At 33.6% G+C, this 23,639-nt stretch overlaps 1 protein-coding gene across 1 annotated transcript; it reads right to left on the reverse strand.

Moving 5' to 3' along the window:
• Positions 1-4,729: 4,729 nt before the first annotated feature.
• LOC141604692 (serine carboxypeptidase-like 7) lies at positions 4,730-21,769 on the reverse strand. The gene is made up of 14 exons (XM_074423145.1): positions 21,514-21,769; positions 20,710-20,855; positions 14,731-14,813; positions 13,326-13,448; positions 12,998-13,100; positions 10,678-10,715; positions 10,238-10,339; positions 9,684-9,770; positions 8,979-9,113; positions 6,805-6,873; positions 6,090-6,208; positions 5,561-5,674; positions 5,077-5,140; positions 4,730-4,974 (listed from the first exon to the last, which is right to left on the reverse strand). Exons 1-14 carry the CDS (start codon positions 21,678-21,680, stop codon positions 4,891-4,893), a joined length of 1,434 nt encoding a protein of 477 aa, XP_074279246.1. The 5' UTR covers positions 21,681-21,769; the 3' UTR covers positions 4,730-4,890.
• Positions 21,770-23,639: the final 1,870 nt, after the last annotated feature.

Here is a 23,639-nt window from a genome sequence, read left to right on the forward strand (position 1 = left end):
CTACCGGACCCTGTTTCTTTATCTCCCTGTTTTTCAATCACGCGCCCGAACTCATTTCAGGAGTTAACCTATTCGATTTCAGCCTCAAATAACGAGCATCAATATATTTTTCACGATTATTCGAGGTTCGACGAATGCTGGTTTATGACATACCGACACCCCCAAATGTCTTCCGTTGGTACTCAAATTTTGCGTGGCCGCTTTATCTGACCCGTGGAACTTTCTATGTGATTTCCGGAGAATTTTGTTCCGGGACCCTGGAATCCCGAAAAACCGTGTATTATACACTTCAATTTGAGCCGTTCGGGAGATCATACCGGACCCTGTTTCTTTTTCTCCCTGTTTTTCAATTACTCGTCCGAGCACATTTCAGGAGTTAACCTATTCGATTTCAGCCTAAAATAACGAGCATTAATAGATTTTTCACGATTATCCGAGGTTCGACGAATGCTGGTTTATGGCATACCGGCACCCCAAAATGTCTTCCGTTGGTACTCAAATTTTGCGTTGTTGCTTTATGTGACCCGATGAACTTTCTATGTGATTTCCGGAGAATTTTGTTCCGGGACCCTGGAATCCCGAAAAACCGTGTATTTTACACTTCAATTTGAGCCGTTCGGGAGGTCGTATCGGACACTATTTCTTTTTCTCGTTGTTTCTCAATCACGCGTCCGAGGTCATTTCAGGAATAAACCTATTCGATTTCAGCCTCAAATAACGAGCATTAATAGATTTTTCACGATTATCCGAGGTTCGACGAATGCTGGTTTATGGCATACCGGCACCCCCAAATGGCTTCCTTTGGTACTCAAATTTTGCGTGGCTGCTTTATCTGACCTGAGGAACTTTCTATCTGATTTCCGGAGAATTTTGTTCCGGGACCTTGGAATCCCGAAAAACCGTGTATTATACACTTCAATTTGAGCCGTTCGGGAGGTCGTACCGGACCCTGTTTCTTTTTCTCCCTGTTTTTCAATCACGCGTCCGAGCTCATTTCATGAGTTAACCTATTCGACTTCACCCTCAAATAACGAGCATTAATAGATTTTTCACGATTATCCAAGGTTCGACGAATGCTGGTTTATGGCATACTGGCACCCCTAAATGTCTTCCGTTGGTACTCAAATTTCGCGTGGCCGCTTTATCTGACCCGAGGAACTTTCTATGTCATTTCCGGAGAATTTTGTTCCGGGACCATGGAATCCCGAAAAACCGTGTATTAAACATAATAAAAACTCGAAATGTATTCAAAACGTACCCGGTTTCGAGGGTGAGGGGGAGATCTCCGGGATAACCAGGTAAGGACTTGAGAATGTGTGATTTTTCTTGTGACCAAGAGATTGTTAATAAGAACAATAATATCAATTGAAACAAGTATAGTTTCATCTTCATTTCCTTTTTTCAGTTATTTTAGTTACAAGTAACAAAATAACAATAAGCTCGTGAATATTTTGAAGAAGATTGAATCAACTTGTTATTGTTATGTCCACTCATTCTTGCATTCAATACTCATACCAATTAGGTCCCGGTTATTTGTTGTCTTATTTCATTTTAGGCTGTCTCAGTTAATTGTTGTCTTTTCTATTTTAGGATTGCATTTGATAAGCAATTTAATCATTTACACTCAAATTAGTCCACTTATTATCTTATAATTGGCTCATTCTTCTTTTATTGGTCTTTTTCAAAACCAAAAGACAACAATTGACGGCAACTACAACTGGGAGTATTGAGTACGGAGTATGAAGTAGGTACAACGTTAGGAAGTTGGCCCAAAACTCTTGGTACTAATGTACTATGAATGATTTGGTTTATTCATGTCCACAAATTGAGTTGGGTGAAAGATAGACGTAGCAAACGGGTCAATTTTATAGAGTTAAAGATGGTCAGTTTGAGCCGGGTGATTTGGGGTTTGAGGAATTCGGGGCGGATCAATTCGTGTTTGGGACTCGGGTTATTATTGGGTTTGTTATTATCAAATTATTTAGGGATAATAATGATAGTTTACAACGATAAATATTCGAGTCGGATTATATTGATGTTGGTGGTCCATCCAGGATTCCAGGTTACAGCAGGTCAAATTCAGTCCTTAGCTTGGGTATTGGGTCGGGCCGGATTAGGTAAAGTTTGCTAGGTTTAGGTAAAACTTTTTGCAGGAACGGGTTCATCACCTAGGATTGGAAGAAAAGTTGGCTACTTCAAATGTAGAATAAGACAAATAAATGTAAATGTAAATAAATAATCTAAATTTACCATTAAGGTAAATTATTTGTAGTAAACATGTATGCTAGGTGTAAACACTACATAGGTGCTAAGTGTAAGATAAATAAGTTAGCAAAGTGTCTTAGGTGTAGTGCAAGGTGTAGCACAAAGGTGTGCCAAGTGTGTGTGGCATGCTTATCATGTAACCTCCCTTGAGTAGTATAAATAGAGAGGCTTGTGAGCTTACAAACACAAGCTAAGTTGAATAGGATCGAAGTTGTAATGAAAAGTGGAGTGATAGTATTTATTTCAGTACAGAAAATTGGTGGACACGATTTTTCATTTGGTTCTTTTTTGAAAAAGATCTCAATGGTGCCATCCTTTTGTTTGGTAATTTTGGAGTCTATGGATTGTATAGGAGTGCTGACATCATGTATTCTTTCATAGTGAGTGATCCAGGACTCTGGGAGCAGTTTGATGAAGCATTGCTTTGTACAAGTAAAAAAAAAACTAAAATTTAACTAAAGTTATATGTAATGTTTTTGAGTTTTATTGTAATTTTTTGAGCTTAGTTTAAGTGAATAAACTCAGAAATTTTATAGTAAAATTCATAATTTTTAAAACAAAACTCAAAAAATTTATTTTAATGCTCATAAATTATACAACTAGTGGTAGTAAATCGGATGTATAATCTACTTACTAAACTACTTTATCTGTTTGTTTACCTCTTTTATTTTTTTATAAAGATATTTTAATTAATGATAAACAAACAAGAGAGGCGTAGGGAGTATTGTTCAATTGGAGCCCATTTTCTCTCCATTTCCTAAAAAGAAATGGGGAGGCAAGAGTCTATTAATGGTTCGGATTGCATTTGGACAACATCTAACGGTTTTAAATTTATGCATAAAGATAAGGGAAAATGAGGGTGAAAGGGGAAATTATTATTTAAAGAGATTGTGAAAGAAAATGGAGATAAAGGAAATGGAGAGGATCCATTTCCAATGAGTAGATTATACAACCTGTTGTATGCAGTTGTATGATGCAGAATCCGAGCTATGTACTAAAGTTTTCGAGTTTTGTTTAAAAGAATTTGAGCTATGCTATAAAGTTTTTGAACTCACACACTTAAACATAAAAAAAAATACACTCTTACAAAACTCAGCAAAATTACACATAAGTTCGGATTAATGTATAGGGTTGTACAATGCTTATTATACAACTGGCTGTATAGCATTATTTGTGATCCATTTCCGTTCAATTGTTGTTTCGGCAAACTTAAATTTTTTATTTGTCTATTTTTATATTTCTTAGCGAGTGGTTAAGCAGTAATAGAGGTTCATGGTTAATTACAAAGAAGTCTTTCTTATTGCCAGAGTTAATTAATAGAGGTGATCCCGGGCCGAGACAACCCGCTAACGAGTCAAGATCAGCTAATTTAACCTCGAATCGGTACGAGGAAAGGGCTAGTCGAACCGTGTTGTCTAAGGCCTGCCCTGAGAAGGCTTGCTTTGGGCATTTTGGTTTGGACGAACCGGGCCTCTGGTTGTTACTACTTACTAGTCTTAAACTCTCTAGAGTTTGTCTAGGTTGGTGTTGAAAAGGTGGTGACAAGTAATTTTATACATGAGTAAATCTCATGTAAAACTATTTTGTGCACACGATACATAATAGTAACAAATTGTCGATCCACCGTGCCACCGCCTCAAAATGACATCGCAGTATTGGATGGGCATGTTTGGGTGGAGGACTGGAGGCCGTGGTGGTGTTGAATTCTAAGAAATGGCCTTGGCACGACCAATATAACTTGATAATAGTTGACCTGGATTGAATGTTTATTGTTGCATGCTGATCATTATCCATGAATAACTTGATAATAGTTGACCTAAAAATGACACGGAGCCAAAATGACCCAACCCGAGCCGAACCAAACCGAACCTGACTCGAAGTCTGCAAACCCAAAATTGAACAGGCCCGAATAACTCGACCCGTACCCGTACCCGTACCCGACCCAACAGCCGTATTCATCACCCGAGCTTGTCCCGAACCCGAATTGACCTGGTCAATATAACCCGACACGAATGTTTATTATTGCACATTGATTATTATCTATAAATAAATTGATACAGTTAACCCGAACATGACATGAACGCTAAATGACCCAGCGCGACCTCAACCGAAGTTTGCAAACTCGAAATTGACCCAACCTAAATTGACCCGAACCCTACACCCGATTGACGCATTTACCCGGTCTAGAGTATGGAGATTGCATGGTACGTGCCAGCCCGCCACTTAGTGGGTCAAGAGTCATAGTTCGAGCATATGTGGGTTGTGTCGTGCTGGGCCTAGGCATGATTCTTTTAGTGAAACATTAGCCTTGGCACTCCCATCAGCTAATTGACGGGGCACTTAACGTGAGTTTATAATTAGGTCACGTTTGAGACTAATGACAGGAATTGAGGGGTATAGGTGGGGATTCCAAAATATTAAGGATATATACAAGTAAGAAAACCCAAAACCTAAGAGGTACAAATGAGAAAATATGTCCTTCAACTAAACTGAGGGATTTTATTCAACACGATTACATCTTACTCTCTATGTCTCAAAATACTTTCCACAGAGAATAAAAAAGGTAAGGAAATGATTGAAACGGAGGAAGTATAAGACATTGCAAATTGTTACACACTTACAAAGTTACAAAGGGCTCAATGACAACCATCTTTCAATCATAGCACGACATTCTCGAGGCTTATACTCCGCAGCAGTGTGACCTCCACCCTACGTAAATTGTTAAGATATACTGTAATTGGCTTTGTCTAATGCAACAGATAAACGATCATTTTATCTGAACTTATATAAATATGCCAGCAGAATTGTTACCTTAATCGTAGTGAACGCTAATTGGTAAGGAGAACTTGAAGAAATTGAAAACTCTGTGACATATCTGAAAGAACAATGAAATCTTAAGACATTAAGAGGACCCTGTATAATTTTTATAATCAAAAAACTTGTATTGCGAGGTTTCATGTCAGATCAGATCAACCTAAGACACGTGATCAGATGAATAATTCCATAAATATTTAGGTTGATCTCACGTGTAAAATCGTTTCATAAAAGTCTCACGATTGTTGGTTAAAATGGCCATTTCGAGAATTAGGCCCGGTTCTTTCTGGCTTTTTAGAACTGAACTGAATGGAGCTGAGCTGAACTGAATGGAGCTGAACTGAACTGAATTGAATGGAGCTGAGCTGAACTGAATGGAGCTGAACTGAACTGAATAGAGCTGAACTGAAATTGGCTGCAAATAAGCCAGAAAGAACAGGGCCTTAGTCTCCAATAAAGATGGTAACAAAGACGTACTTACCCGGCAACCTGACCATCAACAAACCATGGTCTCCAGTCATCACTAGTTGGAATTTGTAGTTCGTTGATCCATTTAAGTGTTTCCAAATATGAGACACCCATGTCTTGATCACCACTGCAATAAATGAGAGGCGAAGTTATATGAGTAGCAAGTTTCACAGCTAAATGTTTAGTTAACCCCCTCAACCGCAAAGGGATCGGACAAACTTCAAATACAACACAACAATAACATTACCATAGTGCCTCAAATAAAATAAAATAAAAATCAGACAAGAAGCAAAAAAATATCTCTTCAAACCCGAGTTATAGGAATAATCAATTAGCAATAAAAAAACATCTGTTGCTTGACACATTTCTTATTTATCGACATTATAAAAGCTTAGGATTCACACGTGAGACACTCAAATATAGGAACGATGACAGTAACCAGGATTATAGGATCAAATTATTAACGGAACTTTGAAGTTTGAATTACATGACAAGCACAATACAGAGGATCGCGTATGTGAGCGCTAATAAAGAGTAATTACCTGAAGATTAGTACATGGAGAGGCTTTGTTGATATATTCTTATGGTACTCCAAGCTAAATTGAACATTTGTCTCATATGGTATACTAAAATTACATCTAACCCAACGACCTATGCTTCCCTGCACAACAAATAATAAAAATATAATTTCGAAACATAGGTTTTGTAGGAAAAAAATATTTCTACAATCTGAAATTGTTTTTTACTTCTTAAGTTCACTTTGTCATCACATAAATCCAATATGAAGCTTTTCTGTCTAGAATAAGGAGGAAAACCTAGTAAGGCATTTATCAGCCATCTTCGCTGGTAAAGTCATAAGAGGTGATTGTCATGATCAGGGTTCATGGTTTAAATTCCATAGGTATTATAAATACACATTAAAATTGCCACATTGCCACATTGGGGCACTTGTGCATTTTAAATATACTTTGATCAGTCTGATGTACAGACTTACCTCACCAAACTTTAGTTATCACTTAATTGGTAAGATTATCGAGTGTGTACACCATAATTTGAGTACAAAACCCGTCAACATTGTAGCATCCTTGAAAGAACTCAAAAACGTATCTCACAAACATGTACTCCGTACTTACTTTTTGAGCTCAAAAAAATGTTACAGACAAGTTTTGGAAAACAACCACCTAAGAATTTTGATTATACGCCACAAGCAATGGGTCGTAACTCGTAATAACATAATACAAAACTTGTCCATCATACCTCTCGAATGTGCAAAGCTTCTCTTACTTGATCATCATTAGCCCACGAGTAAGTGAGCAGATAATAATCCTGTTTGACAGATTCAGATATCGGATGAGAAGAAAACATTCCGTGATCTATCTAGTAACATAAATATAGAATCTGAGTAAAACGTATTGTCAAGGTCATGTTGTTAAAGGAGTACAAAAGAAGAATGTAAATGCCATTCAAAAGATGTAGGAAATCAAAATATGAAAATAAATGATGAATAGGAGGAAATAAAGGGCATAAAATCCCTTGTTTGTATTCCAGATCACAACAAATTCCAGGTTTGCAGACTGGGAAATCAAAAGATGGGCAGGCAAAAAATTTCTGCTTTTACAAATAAAATATTTATTGCACTTTTTCTATTTAAAACTAAAAGAAAAACAACTATTACGATGAAGTTTGTGACGGACTGGAAAATCCACCGCAAATTAACTTTCTGCGACAGAATTGAGTCGAAAAGATGAGCAGACCAAATTGGTATGGTCCGTCTTTTTACGCAAAGAATTTAGAACACATTTTTGTCGGAAAAGAACCCAGGTTTGCGGCAGAAAGCATCGCGTAGTTCAAAGAGGTAGAGCTAAACAGCCCCTCCTAATGGAGACCTCTAATTCAGTTAGACGCTTCTCCAACAAGAAAAGACTGATAAACTATCATCACGCATTTTAGTGAACAGCAAATTAGATAGCCCAATTTTATAGTCAAACCACAAACAAGATCACGAAGGGTAAAATCATCTAGGACGTCCGGAAAGGCATCGATCAATTTTTCTTGTTAAGAGACAGCTCTTCCTTTCTACCCCTTTCTACTGTAGTCTTAGTATCTCCAATTACCATCGAACCCTAACAAGTAACAACTAAGAGAAATATTTTCCGTGTCTTATACTCCCTCCTATTCAGGATAAAACTCCCAATTTCCATTTCCATCTATTCACAATAACTTCCCTATTTCCTTTTTTGGTAAGTGTTTGTGTGGTTCAAATTTAATTGTATGGTGGGGTAGTGTATTTGTGTGGTTCAAATTTATTTATATGGTGGGGTAGTGTGTTTTCTTAATTTTTCACAATAACTTCCCTATTTCCTTTTTTGGTAAGTGTTTGTGTGGTTCAAATTTAATTGTATGGTGGGGTAGTGTATTTGTGTGGTTCAAATTTATTTATATGGTGGGGTAGTGTGTTTTCTTAATTTTTGCGTCAAAATGAAATGAGAGGTTTATTGTGAATAGGAGGGAGTATTAATTAGAAACCTACAGTCAACCATAAACTCCAACCGAGGTTAAGATCGCACTCCCATCTTGCCCCGAAATATCAACACCAAATGTGATGTCCATTGTAAGAGATAAGTTGCCTGTCCACCTAACACCACCACAAACTCAACGTCTCCCTGTCTACTGTCTCTACGGACACATAAGCACAAGCGACACTTTGAGTCTTCTCCAAGTCATTAACATTAACCATATTCCCTCATTGTCACTTCCCTTACTGAAGCAATATAATGAAGAGAACTAAGTTATCCATGGCTAAACGATGGCACAAAAATAGCACCATATTCCCTCATTGTCAGAGGCTTTCAAAGGATGTCCTACATCTAACATCACTTTAATAAGCAACTGCATGGAGCAGTTATTAGGGGTTACTTCGAGTTATCTATTTCGAAAAATATACCAATGTCATTGCCTAAATTCTTTACATTTTGAGCATTAAGTCATTTGTTCAGTGGTAAATTGTATAGATCAATCCAAAAGGTAACTAAGCTCATCTAGGAAACGATATAGCCTTTCGAAGAGAAACCTACAGCCCTTTGTTTTGAAACAAATAGAAGAGGGAAGAAGAGGGGGTGGAGCCGTGGACGGGAGGGTAAGGGAGGAGGGGATGGGAAATGAAGCAAGAGTGTTTTCCCTCTAAACTCCTAACTCAACTTATTAACTAAATAAGGGAAGTTGTCTCCCTTCATTTCCTTCGACCCGTTTCCTCTCCAAATACCTTTATTCAAACAAAAGGTATATAGAGCTTCCATCTTCCTTTTACAGCAATTTAGAAAACTTTTCCAGCCATAACCTTATATTTTGTCGACATATTTGAATAATAAATATCAAACATCGAACGAACATAATAAACAATACAAATATAAATTTACAGGTTAGAAAAATACCCGGCAGCCTTTGCCTTTTTCAAGGAGAGCATATCTCTTTGAGTATTTGTGTAGTGAGAGTTTCTTAACTGGCTTTGGGGACATATACTGACACCTGTGTTCTAGCACTTGACCGCCATTGATGGATTTTATGTCCTGTTAAGAAGTAGCCACGATCTTTTTAAGTTAAACAGATATAGTCTTGCTACACAAATTGCTATTCCCTCCATTTAAGCCAATGAGCCCTATTTGTCTTTCTTGTAAGTAGAATTTTAAAGGACGAGGCTCCCGTCTGTTTAAAATTGAAGGAGTATATAAGATCACCTGATAATAATGATAAGCGGGATAAAAATAAGTCAAAATTGTTTAAGTGAGTATTGTTTGTTGATAGAAAAATAAGTTGTTATTAAACCGTCTTATTAAATAAGTCAAAATTGTTTTTGGCACAAATATCAAATGAAGTAATGTCATTTTATACAAAAAAAAACATGATCTAAATAGAAATATGGTTGTTCCATAAATAGGCCTAAAATAGAAAAATGTTACAATTTCGAAAGAATTGGAGGAAGTATTCAGTAAGACCAGCGAAAATCAATTCCAGTCTGGTGATCTTATAATGAAACCCTACATGGTCGTGCTCAAACCATTGCCTTCATGAAAGGAGGTTAGAAAATAAATATGACATAAGAATATGACGAATATGGAGGATATCTCATTGCCACTTACTTGTTCCATGACTTGAAGATAACGTAAACACTTGGTATTATTTGCATCCACATTCACAAAGTCACCATTGCAACTTATCACCGCAGACTGAAACATAAAACACAACTACTTAGGTGCAAAATTCAAGTATGAAATCACAATATTAGTTTCCAAATTTATATTCTTATTCAGCAAAATCATAATTGCGAAACCGAAGTAACACCTAATTCAGAAAACGGTCACTTTTGGTTAAAATTTCCTTTATAGCGATATGATGAGCTTTTAAGATTTTGAAAGTAAAGTTCAACTTGAAATTTTGAAAACTCGTCACAACTCACAAAATCTTATATCTCTCCCGTTTTACTATGTACTACAAGCCTACAACCATTTGAACAAGTTCACAACATTTCTAGAATAAAGGGAATACTTTTCGAATTCAGTGCAATGTGCTCTTTTTGGTTATGAAGTGAATTCTTTCATCCTTTCGGGTATGGCCTATTGGCCTAGGCTCATTCGTGAACTTAACACTTCAAAAAACATTATATGAGTTTATGATGCTTGAACAAATGGAGTACCTGGTAAAGTTCATCAGATAAGAGAGATACCCTCTGTGCAAACTTATATTTTTCGTTTGCATCTGCATCGCGTTCTGAAACTGGATTGCCAATAACATACCCCTGCATAAACCAAGTAAGATCACTCGCATATTTTTTCGGAAAGTAAAATAGAGTCATTCTTTAAAGAGAAAAATGTGTCTTTAGTCTAAAATAATTTCTTATCCATACTCCAGAATAGGGAAGATTTGCAGATGTTGTAATTTAACAAGAGAAATCTAATGCACAACTTGAGAAATTACAGAACTCTTAGCCAATGAATTAAAAGAGTCGACATTAGCAATTTGTTGATCATTATACTTGAGATTTGAATTTGTTTTACCCCCAAATACTTTTGAAATCGTGCGAGTCCTAAAAACTTGTAGATTTAAGTATAGGCAATATGCACTCATAAACAATACCTTCAAATTCAATTCGGGGCTCAGACCAATTTCATTTCCTGCAAAAGTGTAATGCTCAGTAATACATATTGCAGGTATATCTTATGTAAACAAAACAAAACAGATTTCTGTAACTATGCTAGTTTTTACAAAGCATCACAATATAAAGTCCAGAAAAATCACAAGTTAGAACTCACAAGCCATGTACATGTCATGTGAAGGGTATTGATACACAATTCCAAATATGATGCTAAGACAATACTTAGGGACAACGTACAAATTGGGTTAAGGTTCAAAATCAACGCCTCCTGAAATCACATTCCACTCGTCTTATTAAACCAAACAATCCCAATTAGAGAAAGAAACCATATGTTGTTCTTATTTGGATTTTGTTCCCCAATTGGTGTTGAGTTTCTAAATACATACCTCCCCGAGTCCCCGTATCAAATTCCACTCGTCTTATTAAACCAAACAATCCCAATTAGAGAAAGAAAACATATGTTGTTCTTATTTGGATTTTGTTCCCCAATTTGCTGTTGAGTTTCTAAATACATACCTCCTCGTATCAAAATCCACTCGTCTTCTTAAACCAAACAACCCCAATTAGATAGGTACAGACCCGCTTCCCCAAGTAAGATGACACTAGGCTCGCTTCCCCAAGTAAGATGGCATTGGTGTTGAGTTTCTAAATACATACCTCCCCAAGATCCCGTATCAAATTTCACTCGTCTTATTAAACCAAACAATCCCAATTAAAGAAAGAAAACATATGTTGTTACTTTTTGGATTTTGTTCCCCAATTTGGTGTTGAGTTTCTAAATACATACCTCACCGTATCAAATTTCACTCGTCTTCTTAAACCAAACAACCCCAATTAGAGAACCAAAACAAACTACTCCATATTTGGAACTTGTTTACCTCTCCGTATAATATTCCAATCATTTTCTTAAATCAAACAATCCCAATCAGCGGAAAAAAAAACAAATGTTGTTCCTATTTGAATTTTCTTCCCCAATTTTATGCATAGTTTGGAAATTATAAGGCTTCAGGCAAAAATACTAGCAAAATAGGGAATATTTGATCACTAATACAATCAAAAACTAAGATCTAAATATCTAATCCATTTCTAGGGTTTTAAATGGAACAATTTATCAAAAAGACTAGTATTAGTACCAATTATGGTACTCCAAAAGCTTTAATAACTCAATTTGTGTAGTAATTAGAATTGCTTAAAACCCTAGAATCTAAAATGATGGAATCAGGAATACGAAATTAGAAATGAAAGAAAATCAAGCAAAAATTCAGATTGCTAACCTTTTCCCCCAATTTGAACTAAAGCGGAAGCAACAAACCCTAATTTGCTTCAATTTTGCGCAATTAGATCGCCAGTAATTTGGCGCAATTTTTTAAGTATACACCTATATTCGGGATACCGGATACCTGGCAAATAGGTCAACTGATTTGGATTCGGATGGGGTAAGATGAGGTTGGTTCCGGTCATTTCGAATTCGGTATTATTATCAAGTTCATCATAATAATAGATTCTTGCAACAATAAACATTCGGACCTCGTGATGTTGATTCGGGTTTATTTGGGTGAAGGGGTAACACTTCGGCCCAAACCTAGGGTCGGGAGCTAGCGGGTCACTCACAGTAGCTCGTGAGGCTGTGTACATGGCCCACATATCAACACGGGTTATTTTAAGTGCATTTTGTTTTCACTCATGCGCATTTCGGGAAGTATTTAAGAGGTCACACATCCTAAGACTACTCTCAGCCAAGCACGCTTAATAGTGGAGTTCTTTCGCATTGATAACTAAAAATGAAAGTGCACTTTGTTAATACAAGTAGTACTTTCAATAGCTTTAAGCACTAGTTAGATTTTAAGCCTATCAACGGGGTACCCCACCCGAATAACGTATTCGGTTCAGTGGAGTACTACAAAGGGTCATGCTCGGGTTCCTAGTTTGAGTGTCATGTCGGGTTGTTCGGGTCGAGCCAATTTTGCCAGATTAGTGAGAGTAATGAGAATGCGTTTCTCTTTTTTATTTCACTTAAATTATGTTTTGGCTATTCGTATAAATACGACTATTCGAGTACCTAACCATGTAGCCTTTCTGATAAAGAAGAAGTTGGCCTTCTTTGAGACGATCATATTGGTTGGACATATTCCTAAAATGGATCAAATGAAATCTCACAGGCCATATAAGTAAATTGGATAAAAATTTTGTCTTTTTTATACATTTTACTTTTTTTCTGATTTATCTATTTAAATCGCTTTATTGTTTAATACTCCGTAAGACGAAGAATTTGCTTAGAAAATAATGGAGTACTAAAATTACCTTGTATAATGTTTTGAACAATTATTGGGATCGTTATGCCGGAGTATGAGTCACCGGCGACATAGAAAGGATTATTCATAAACTTGGGATGCTTCGAAATCCACTGCATAAATAAATAAATAACACTACAAATTAATTTATTTTTTTTCTCACGTATTGAAATCCACTAGATTGTTAAATTAATATGAACATCAATAGTCGACAATCAGCAATTTAATATTATATACTCCGTACCTACCTTACTTTATAATCGATCGAAACTTGATTTTACATGTACAATAATTTTACACAAAGATTAATAAGTCATATAAATTATAAAATAACTTACTTTTCTCAAGAAATCATAAATATGAGCAGCTTGCAAAGTGTCATTGCTCTTAGATGCTTCATTATGTGTTGCATAGGAAAAACCGGTTCCTACTGGAGAGTCTACAAAAATTATGCTAGCAACCTGCTCACAACAAGTAATTATAAATCTCAATAATCCCGAGATAGAAGAGTCAGCTAGAAACAACTCTAGTAAGGAAGAAATTTGGTGAGAAAAATCTAGAAACGGTTTCTTAAAGCTAAATTTTGACGGATCGAGAATAGAAGATAATAAAGCTGCTTTAGGATATTCTATAAGAGATCACAATGGTAAAGTCGTTTTGTTGGGAGCAAAAAAGTGCGGATCCAATAGTATCCTAGTTGCGGAAGCTCTCGCTTTAAAAGAAGGTATTTTAGCAGCTAAATACTTAGGAATCTCAAAGTTAATTGTGGAGTGTGATAATTTATGTGTTATTAACTCAATTCGAGGTACTTGGCAAATTCCCTGGGAAATTTCTAGTATTATCAAGGATGTGAAATTAAACCTTCATTTTTTTTGATGAAGTGATAATTAAACATTGCTTTCGTGAAGCCAACAAGGTTGCTGACTTCATGGCTTCGATTGTACATTCATGTCCAACTCTTTCGAGGTGGTTTGATAGCCGATGGCTTCAACTTACCTCCCTCATTCGAAAGGATGAGATAGGTTGGTCATACCCTAGAGGATCAATCTAGTTTTCTTACCTAATCAAAAAAAAAAAAAAAAAAAAAAAAAAAACAAGTAATTAGAAATAATCGTATATACCGCTATCAAATGAGTCGCGAAAACACCAATACCTTTTAACACAATGTTAAATTTGACTGTGTCGATGATAAGACGCCCTTGAGAAACGGTATGTTTTTTTGTGTACAATTGATTTTGGTTTAGACCGTTTAACTTAGAAAACTTCTCAAACTTTTACTATTAGAGCAATAACAATAGTAGTTCTTAACATTGGGGTTATCACTAAAAACCTTATTTTTAAAGTTCTTCTATTGCATTGAAAAGTTGTTCTTATTTTTAAGAATAAGTTCTAAAATAAAAACCAAGTTTTTAAATATGGGAATGTGTATAACCAATAAATTAGCTTTGTAAAATGTGAAAAACACTTGAACATTGTCCATTTTTAAGTAAATTTCATTTAAGAACTTTTATATTAAGTTCTTCCATTGTAAACAAAAATTCTTAAGTATTGAAATTGCCGTAATATGACATGGCATAGAAAGAACTTTATTCTTAAAAATTCTTAAGTATTGAAATTAGCACTCCATATTAGCAATCTATTATTTTCATGACGATGAGAAACCCTTAAACTTTTACTATTAGCACTCCATATTTTTTCATTTAATTATGAGACCATTAAAAATAAATATTAAGTTTATTTTACCTTTGTCCATGAATTTGGATTTTGCTGGAGCTTAGGTATCTTTGATTCTAAGCTGCTTTCGGTAAGATTGAATACTAAAGGACCTGTTAAAAAAATAGATTAATACGTACGAGTAATATAAAAAATTAATGCAATGTATGAAAAATAAAATAGAAAAAATAATACATTTTTCTCCAAATTTTTCGAGATTGTTTGAAAGTGGGTGGCTTCTACAGTTCTACTCGACAACTCACCTCTATTATCCGAAAGGATAAAATAACTAAAAAATTGGTCATACTCTAGAGGATCAAACTAGTTTACTTAGTATTCTTAGTTTCTTACATCTCCTAAACAAAATGAAATGAAAATTGAAAAGATAAAAGGACTATATAGTCCGTTTTTATATAAGAAATCCAAGCATAAGATATTCACCATTTAAAAGCACGAGAACTCCATTTCATAAACTATACAGACTTATAATACAACTGATGAAATAGTTTTCAAGCATTATGGTAAATTTTTGAAAAAAATTTGATTGTAAAATTTATCACCTCATGCATTTATGTGAATATTAAGCTTAACACTTAAAATGTAATTGGGCACAAAACATATAAACTCAATTAAAATTTCGTATAAAAGTTAAGCAATTAAAATGTAAATAAAATTTTTTCTCTCAGAAAAAATATAAATAAAAATTAATATAATCATACAATACTTTTATACATCTAGATGTATAATTTTTTTCTCATGAAAACTCCATTTAAAAGCTCAATAATCACAACAACAAATAAACATAGTCCAACACAAAGGTTCTGTTTGGCAAAAATACCTGAAAAGATAACTGAAAACTGAAAAGTTAACTAAAACCTGAAAAGGTAACTGATAAGGTAGCTGAAAATTAGGAGCTGATAAGGTAACTGATTATATAAAAATACTAGTTTGAATGCCCGTGCGTTGCAACGGGGTAATTAACTTATTTATAATGCAAAAAAAAACGTTATAAGCGTTTAATGTTTACATTATATGTCTAATGATTTGTTTACATATTATTAAAATATCTCTTTCAAAAAAAAAAAAATTAATATATACGTGGGTTAACTCTTATTTATAATTATATAATCACCCTACCTTATATTAATCTTTCGATGTGGGACAATTCTACTATTTATAAGTAATATATTCACAAAAATTGGATTTTTTTTCTGAGTGGGACAATTCTAATATTATACGTAATATATATTTATCAAACCTGCATTATTTTTCAATGTGGGACAAATAACATACTCAGAATTACATCATCTTTTTTGCACTTAGTTCGACATCCAACCAGATCTCGAATACCGAATACAGACAATTGCTACTCATTATATCTAATACTCCCTCCGGCTTGCTGTTTTCTTCCCATTTCATTATAATACTCCTCACATATATTAGAGAAATGGAAAGAAAATTAAAAGGCAGAGGGAGTAGTTATATTTAAATTTAATAATATGATCAAGTACTCTCCATTAATATTTGTACGTTGTTTTTCTTCAAAAAAAAAAAATTAAAATAATTGAGATACGAAAATTTCCCGTAGTACCCCTTAGTTTTGTTAGATTTTCCATGTTACCCCAACTTTTAAAAATCTGCCCATGGTACCCTTGAGGTTCCATTTTTTTGCCCATGGTACCCTCTAATGTAAAGGCTGTTAAATGGACGTTAAGTTTGATGGCGTGGCAATAAAATAACAATTAAAAAATAATACCCCCTTTATTATTTTATTGGTACGGATATCTCTCTTTTAAATGCAAATTTAATTAACTATATCATTATAATATTGGAAATTTCTCATGGCAACCTTGAACTTTGATAGATTACACATGCTACCATTGACGTTTGTTTTCTATTTTTTTATCATAATTAAAATATGTGCAAATAATAAGAACCTATACTCTAATGATAGAATATTTTTTAACACAATTCTAACTATATAATTTAAACATTGTATATTTACGGATTTACCACACCTACATTATTTTTCAATATGGGACATATATAAATTCTATAGGTAGAAAATATAATGATATAAACTTTTAAGAGCTCTCCAAGACAATACTTAAGCGACTCAAAAGATTTTGGGTTGATGCCTAAGTTCCAAGGATGCTCATAGAATCACCCACCTTATGCTATATATTTTGATGTGGGAAAATTCTATTTTTTATATGTAGTATATTTATCGCACCTATATTATTTTTCAATGTGGGAGATATAACATACTATGAAATACACCATCTTTAATATGTGCAAATTATATGAAATCTATATATACTCTAATGATAGCATTTCTTACCATGAATCTAATAATATTATTTTCATAATTTTTTTACCGACATTATTTTGTCAACTGAAATTTAAAAGTTTTTATATGAAAATTAGAAACATCACTTGAATATAAAATAAGAAATACATAGTATATATTATAATAACTAAAAGATTTTCCAAACATTAACTTAGGTTAGAAATCATTATTGTAGAAACAGTAATATAAACTCTTTTAAGAGTTATCTCTGACAATACTTAAGGGAATCAAAAGATTTTGGGTTATGACTTCTATTTATAATCATAAGATCACCATGCCTTACGGTAATCTTCCGATGTGGGACAATTTTAATATTTATACATAGTATATTCACCACACTTACGTTACTTTTCAATGTAGGACAAGTAACATACTAACTACTAAGTACACCATTTTTTTGTACCTACTTTGAGATCAACCCGATTTAATAATGAGAAAATACAATACAATACAATATACACTCTAATGATAGCATTTTTTTGTCACAATCTAATTATATAATTTTCATACGATATTTTTTTTCAAATGAAATATAAAGTTTTTATATCAAAATAATAAACATCACTTTAATATAATATAGAAAATGTATATATATGGGACATTTCTATTATTTATACATAATATATTCACAACACCTACATTATTTTTCAATGTGAGACATATAACATACTAAAAAGTCTATATCTTTTATATCAAAAAAATTTTGGATTAATATCTAAGTTTCAAGGATGCCTCCTATTTATATTTATAGAATCACCCTACCGTATACTATTATTTCAATGTGAGATACATAATTTAATTATTTAGACGTAGTATGTTCATAATGCCTACATTATTTTTCAATGTGAAAGATATAACATACCAAGAAATACATGTTTCTTCTTAAAAAACCACTATTGTATACATATTATTTTTCTTTGAAGGTAAAAACCACTTAGTCTCGATCATTAGATATGGATCTCTACATCGTACATATAACGACTCATTAAAGCTCTATTACTCATTAAAGCTCTATTACTGCATTCAGAAGACAACCATTAGTAAAATCTTTAGTTTTGTATTGTGTCAGGAGACTACCATTAGTAAAACCTTTTATTTTTTGATTTTCTTGTTCAACCTTTAGTTATTTTTTGATTTTCTTGTTCATATTCTTAACTCTTTCCCGAGTAATTCCCAACGATTTCCACTTTATTTTTATATCATATCGTAGATAACGATAGAAAATCTTAAGAGCTCTTTAAAACAATATTTATGAGACTCCAAAATTTTTGGTGAATACATAAGTTCCAAATATGCATCCTATTTATAATCATAGGATCACATCACCTTATACTAATCTTTCGATGTGGGACAATTCTACTATTTATATGTAGTATATTCACCACACCTACTTATTTTCCAATGTGGGACAAAACATACTAAAAGTTATACAATTTTACGTATTAAGAAGTACACCATCTTTGACATGTGCAAATAATATGAAATTTATACTCTAATGATAGCATTTTTTAACACAAAGCTAATTATATTATTTTCATAATTTTTTTAACGATATTTTTTTGCCAAATGAAATGTAAAAGTTTGATATAAAAATTGGAAATATGACTTGAATATAATTTAGGAAATATACATATTATAATAATTAAAAGATTCTCCACTTTATTTTTTACATCAAAAATTATACTTTCCTAAATTGATTTTTGATGATGTGGACGCTCTCAGATCGCTCAAAAAAACTCTCTTTTATATATATATATATATATATAGATGTTTGGCAAACTAGTTGAAAAGGTAGCTGATTTTGGTAAAGTGATGTAAAAGGATATGAAAATTATTTAATATTATAGAATAAATGGGTAAAAAATGGAAAATAAGTCATTTTAGGTATCTGATTTCTAAAATGCTACCTGAGGTAACATTTCATTTCAGGTACCTTATTTGACCAAATAAGCTACTTACCAAACACTTGAAAAAAAATCAGTTAGCTGAAATTTTGGTCAAATAAGCTACTTTTATCAAATAAGCTATCTGAAGTGTCGTGCCAAATGAAGCCAAATACTAGGGGTACGCAGGGTAACTAATGTAGTATAATGTGTATCCATAAATTCTTGTTTATGACGTTACGTATACGTTCGAAACTTTAAGACAGGCGATTAAATATTAAAACAGTTATTAAAACAGTTGATCTTGTTTCAGACGAGTTATTTTGGTCTGAAGCAATAAGACGGGATTTTATACTCATTTTACAGCCAAATTAACCATTATTGAAAAACAAGTTACTATAAGCGGTAATAACGATTGTACCAATATAGTTATGGTGCTGTTTGGCCTTGCTTATGGAAAATGACTTTTCCTTTTTAAAAGGAGTTTATTCACAAGTTACTTTTCGGAAAAGTTTAGTTGTTTGGCCATACTTTTGTATTTAAAAGGAGTTTATTCACAAGTTACTTTTCGGAAAAGTTTTAGTTGTTTGGCCATACTTTTGTAAAAGCGGTTTCTCACAAAATTTATATGTTTGGCCTAACTACTTTAATACAACTTTTGTTTACTTATTTGGTTCTTTATGTAAAAAGTAGAAGTAGAACTGTAGAAGTAGTAAATATCTACTTCTCCTTTTGGGGTGAATAATCAGTTTTTGACTTCTCAAAAGCACTTTTAAAACTCTCTAATTTACCATGTTTGGCCAAGCTACTACTTTTTCAATTACAAAAGCACTTTTTAAGCTTGACCAAACAACACCTATATTTACCCATAAAATGGTGATATATGTCCGTCTGAAGTAGCTGTCTAAAATAAGAATTTTCGATATCAAAAAATGACATGACAACTGACAAGTGATCTAGAAAACGGTAAAAGTTTTATCACAAATTCTCATTATAGACGGGGGATCCGTCTATTATATCCACCCACCTTACGCATAAGACAAACAGCAAGTTACATAGTTGGCCTAAAAATGTTACGATTTTAAAAATATTTGACCCGTTTATAGCTATAAACGAATATATCCATCTATAGCGAGACTAATTGAAGCTTTATACTCCATATTCCGTAGTACATAATCATCATCCGCTAATATTTGAATCCGTTTTATATAAATAAAACTATCTTAAACAAAATCTATTGAATGTCTACCACATACTGTATTAAAAACAATGTGGGTCCAACATATTTATTGACCTCGATTTGAAGACCATGAGGCAATAATGCCAAATTGCCAGCAATCCTCTGCGATTTGCCCTATTTTCACATGTCATATAATCTATTTGACGCTCGGCCCAATCATTTGATAACCTTTTTTTAATTTAAAGGTTCTCTTTTAGGATTTTTTTTTTCTTTTTTCAAAATGTGACCATTTTTGAGAAATAATGACCATTTTATATAAAATAGTGATCACTTTGTATAAAATGGTCATTTTTCAAATTAAAAAGTTGTCGCTATTTACCCAAAAATGGGTACTATACATAAAAAAGTGATCACTTTTTTTTCGTGACACGTACAACGCTCTTATAATAGAATTTGTGTTTTTAAATACTTATAAGAGATTTTTAATCAAAGGTAAACAAATAATTCAGATCAGAATGTATTAAATTTATATTATAATAACTAATCGGTTTAGGCAAATTAATAGTTTTGGAAAGAAATGAAATAAAAAAGCTAACCGGTTTCAAAAGTTAGGCCGGAAAGAACAGAACAACCAGGACCTCCGGTAAGCCAAATCAATAGAGGGTCTGTTCCAACATCTCTCTCAGATTCGACGAAGTAATAGAATAGTTGCACTTGCTCCAATTCCCCAACTCCTATATATCTACACACAAATTACCCGTATATAAGAATAAGACGGTATTACGCTGTTAAACGATCCTTTTCCGTATATGGTAATGATAAATACAGTCTTAAGGGCTGTATTTAAAAACTAAATTACTTCCCAAAATGGAATTAAATTAGGAATTTATGACACAATTACGCGTAAATTGATATCATTAATGCTTAATTTAAGTTTTTCTTTCCTTTTTAGTTACATTAAATTAAATACAGCCTTTAGGGCTGTATGTATCATTTCCATATATGGTAACATGTCCGTCTTACTTGCACCACGTGTAGTTTTTTTTTTGGTGTATAGTTAATGAGTTTTTTTTGGGTAACAGTAAAGATAAGATGTTTACATGGTAGCAGCACGACTCTCAGAGCCAATTTCTTATTAATTGACTACAGAAAACGAAATGTCGGATAACTACTGCATGCAGTGGTGGAGCTAGGATTTCCCGTTAAGGGGGCGAAAAATCTCAGCAGGGGAGAATGAGAAATTTCATAAAGCAAATTTGAAAAAGCTCGAAAATTTAACTAAAAACTTCGGGTTTTTTCAATTTCAAGGGGGCGACCGCGACCGCTTTTACTAGCCCCTCGCTCCACCACTGACTACATGTTGAAACGTATTAATACACGTTAAGCAATACAAAACGTACCCGGTCTCGAGGGTGAATGGAAGATCTCCAGGATAGCCAGGCAAGGACTTGACAATGTGTGGTTGTTCTTGTGAAAGAGAGGTAGTTGTTGTTAAGAAGAATAATACTATCAAGTGTAACAAGTATAATGTTATCTTTGATGTGTTGGTGGTATGTGTGTTCTTCATTGTTTTATGTCAAGGAAGAACCAATTTTGTTTAATTTCATGTAATGAAGACAACATTTACTCTGTACATGACAACTTTATGAAAACAACAGTGTACGTGGTGTGTGATATGTCCATGTATTCATGCATTAAATATCGAGACAATTTGCCATATACGGAGCAAGTGTACAAGTAAAACTTTACAGCCTTATATGGTACCTACTACTTTGTTAAGATGGCCCCAAGTATTAACCAAGTCACAAATTCTAGTTGAAGATGGACGTTATAGTTGAAAATGAATAGTACTCTTTCACAATATGTAAGTGGTAACTTAAGTGGGAATTAAATGAAACACCATATTTGCTCTTCCACTTGTAATATTGTGAGAATGACATTATCCGTCTTCAATGAGACAAGAATCAGAATAATCTTGACAACTACAGGTAGACATCAAGCCGAGCTAGGTGGGTCGAGTCGGGTAGGGTATGGGTTGTTTGGTGAGGGAGTGAGCCCGAGGCCACACCACGGGCTGAAGATGTGCAAGATGGGAGCTAGGGTTTCGAGATGTGATGGCCTTTAACCAACCCGCCTACACATGGGGGGTTGGTGGGCCAAGCCGGATGGGGGTGTGGGCTGGTTTTTGCTAGTTGGGTCTCACTATTCGCAATTTGAGCTCGGCCCAATGGAGATCGTCGATTTTGCAAGAGGTTGGCTCTGGCGGGGCGAGGTGCGTTGAGGCCCAATGAGCTCGTGTTTCTATTTCTCCCGTTTTTTCTACTACGTGTCTGAGGTCGTTCTAAGAGTTCTTGATGAGTCACATTTATATACATTAATATGTCTCCCCTTAGTTACTTTTGATACGGTTTTCGTGCTAAAATACATTATTTATAAGAATTTACATTAGAATGTCAATACTTCCGCTATTGGGTATTCAATACAAGAATGGTGCATTTGTGGAGCAAAAGAATGAAATGGAGCCCCGCGAAAATGACATAAAGGATTACACTGAGCATGGCACGGAAATCTAGAAGAATAATGGAGGAGAAGTGAAGAAGATTACACGAAGAAAATAGCTGAAAAGATAGGATCCTCAATCGAGTTGGAGTTGGAGAACACTCGATCGAGTGGGTGTGTGCTCGATCAAGTGCCCTATACTCGATCGAGTATACCCCGTTCTGATGAATTTCCGCGCAATTTCCTAAAGTCGATTTATGTTTTATATAAATACCCAATTCGTGCTCTATTGGATTTCTACGTCTTATTTACCTAGTTACGCCTCTTTTACATTAAAAACTCTCTTAGAATACTTTAAACTTAGTTTATTTACACAATGATTCCAGATCTACATACTTTAGTTACGGTATTCATCTATAAAATATAATTAAAAGGCTACCCTAAAATGACAAATAAACGCCACCTAGACAAAGCCACGTAGGATCCAAAAAGCCACCTAGATTAAAATTCAATGTGACGTGGCATATTTAAATGTGATGTTGCATATCTTTAATGTGACACGGCGAATTAATGTGACATGGATTATCAATTTATTATTACATGACATTAATTTAAATCATTTATCTATAAATTAATTTAATTCACTTATATCTATAATATGAAAGGATATTATCATTATTCTTAAATTAATTTTGTATACTAAATATATTGTCTTCCAAAATTTATATAACCCTTACAAATTTACATCAAATTTCATAATTTATAATTAATATTGACATTTTAATTGAATTTTTTGTAATAAAACATGTTAATAAATTTCATAATTTATAATTAAAATTGAAATTTTAATTGAAATTTTTGTAATAAAACATGTTAAGGAATTAATTAAACCTCTTCATCTTACTAAACAGTCACCATTATTAACATTTTCCTATTTAATTCATTGTTTTTAAAAAATTTGTAATAAAACCAGTTAATAAATTAATTATACCTCTTCATATTACTGAACACCACCATTATTAACATT

The sequence above is a fragment of the Silene latifolia genome, chromosome 10, assembly GCF_048544455.1.
Source record: "Silene latifolia isolate original U9 population chromosome 10, ASM4854445v1, whole genome shotgun sequence".
Taxonomy (NCBI): domain Eukaryota; kingdom Viridiplantae; phylum Streptophyta; class Magnoliopsida; order Caryophyllales; family Caryophyllaceae; genus Silene; species Silene latifolia.

Bases quoted from the DNA above. Each gene is read 5' to 3' on its own strand.
- LOC141604692 (XM_074423145.1), bottom strand. From the start codon at position 21,680: ATGAAGAACACACATACCACCAACACATCAAAGATAACATTATACTTG. The intron at 9,114-9,683 runs GTAAGTGGCAAT...ACTTCTTAACAG, and splicing joins ATCTTCAAGTCATGGAACAA to GACATAAAATCCATCAATGG. The intron at 4,975-5,076 runs GTAACAATTCTG...CAATTTACGTAG, and splicing joins TAGCGTTCACTACGATTAAG to GGTGGAGGTCACACTGCTGC.